The sequence below is a fragment of the Coffea eugenioides genome, unplaced genomic scaffold, assembly GCF_003713205.1.
Source record: "Coffea eugenioides isolate CCC68of unplaced genomic scaffold, Ceug_1.0 ScVebR1_2637;HRSCAF=3702, whole genome shotgun sequence".
NCBI lineage: Eukaryota > Viridiplantae > Streptophyta > Magnoliopsida > Gentianales > Rubiaceae > Coffea > Coffea eugenioides.
Window position 1 is genome coordinate 52067 of NW_020863142.1, and position 1615 is coordinate 53681.

The window sequence follows — 1615 nt, forward strand, 5'->3', positions numbered from 1 at the left end:
GGTGCTCCGCGCTCCCACAACGTAAGCACTTCTTCTCCTTCCTCCAGTAGTTATCCTCCGTATGGTTTGGCTTCCCACAGAAACCACACGGGCCATGGGAAACAGTAGCTGAGCTCCCCTGTGAGGCATTTCTCTATTGGCCTCGTCCAGTCTGACCACCTCTTGGCTGGGTCCCTCTCGCCATACTCGGAGATCTTCCCCCTCCGGCTCCCCTTCCAAACTTGGGAGGGGTACTTTTATCTCCCTGAGTCAAACTATTTCATGAGAATCCATGTTTTCTATCTTGGAAGTTCCTAACTTGGAGCCTTGCGTTCTCAGCTCGCAAAGCCTTCTCAACGGCATCACTAAAAGTGGTAATTTGGGCCACGACCAGGTCTTTTTGAATTTCTACATTGAGCCCCTGAATGAAACATCTCACCCTCCTTTGTTCCGTCAGAATAAATTCAGGGGCAAATTTGGACAAGCGGGTAAACTAGCTCTCGCACTTAGCCACTGATTGAGTGCCTTGGCGAAGTCGAATAAACTCGTCTTCCTTCTTCTCCTGGACCAAAGGCGGGAAGTACTTAGCATTGAACTCCCTCACGAAGTTCACCCACGTTCTTGGCGTCTGTTCTCTCTCCAACTTAGTTCGAATGATATTCCACCAAGAACGGGCGGCCCCTTCTAGTTGAAAGACAACAAAAGTAACCTGCCTCTCCTCCGAATAGTGTAGGGCAGCAAAAATGTCTATCATCTTTTCTAACCACTGTTCGGCCACATCAGGGTCAGGCCCTCCTAGAAACTTCGGTGGGGAGAACTTTTGGAACCTCTCGAGAGCTCGATCCTCACTCTCTACATGGTTTCCGGGGTTTCCGGGATTCCCGACAGGTGGATTAGGGTTGTGGCCCTGTTGTTGCACGACATGTACTAGGAGATCAGTCATCCGTTGGATAGCAGCGGCTACTTGAACGTTGGGATCAATTTGGGTTTTAGGGTTTGGTTCGGGCATAGTTTCCCTAGTAGCCCCTTCAGTCGCGGGTTGCCTACTACCGCGCCCACGGCCTCGTCCACTACGAGTGCCCTCCATAGATATAAATCAATCTAAGATCGAGGTACAAATATAACGTCAAACGACATATAACAAAACAGCTAGACATGAACAAATAATAGAAACCAATACCACATAAGGCATTTAAACACACAAAACATAGCTGCATAGTGCGCATAACTGTGTCAAAGTCAAGTACATGCAAAAGAATCCTATCAAACAAAAGGGGATCTTTCAGAAGTTCACTATACACCCTAGAAAAAAAAAGTCAAACAGTTAACGGTGAACTATCATCCTAGGTACCCCACCCACGGGGTCAAAACACGGCCCAAGGAACTCTAATCTAGTTCCCAACTGAGCCCATGGATTCACTTCCATGACTAGGACTGGGCATGACTCCTTCTCTAGGTGCCCCAACACCCGGAGCCTCCACATCCCTAACTACATTCGTAGAACGGTCGATAACTACTGGTAACTGCTCTCTCAGAGCATTCGTCCGCTCCTGCTCGATGGCTATGTCCCCCTGGAGCTCCCCAATCCGATCCGTTTACATCCTCAAGATGCCCCTCAGCCTAAGTATTTCAGTAT

The 1615-nt window shown here is 48.7% G+C and overlaps 1 protein-coding gene across 1 annotated transcript; it reads right to left on the bottom strand.

Annotated features, from left to right (window-relative positions):
• Positions 1-472: 472 nt before the first annotated feature.
• Positions 473-1066, bottom strand: LOC113757040. The gene has a single exon (XM_027300453.1). It carries the CDS (start codon positions 1064-1066, stop codon positions 473-475), a length of 594 nt encoding a protein of 197 aa, XP_027156254.1.
• Positions 1067-1615: the final 549 nt, after the last annotated feature.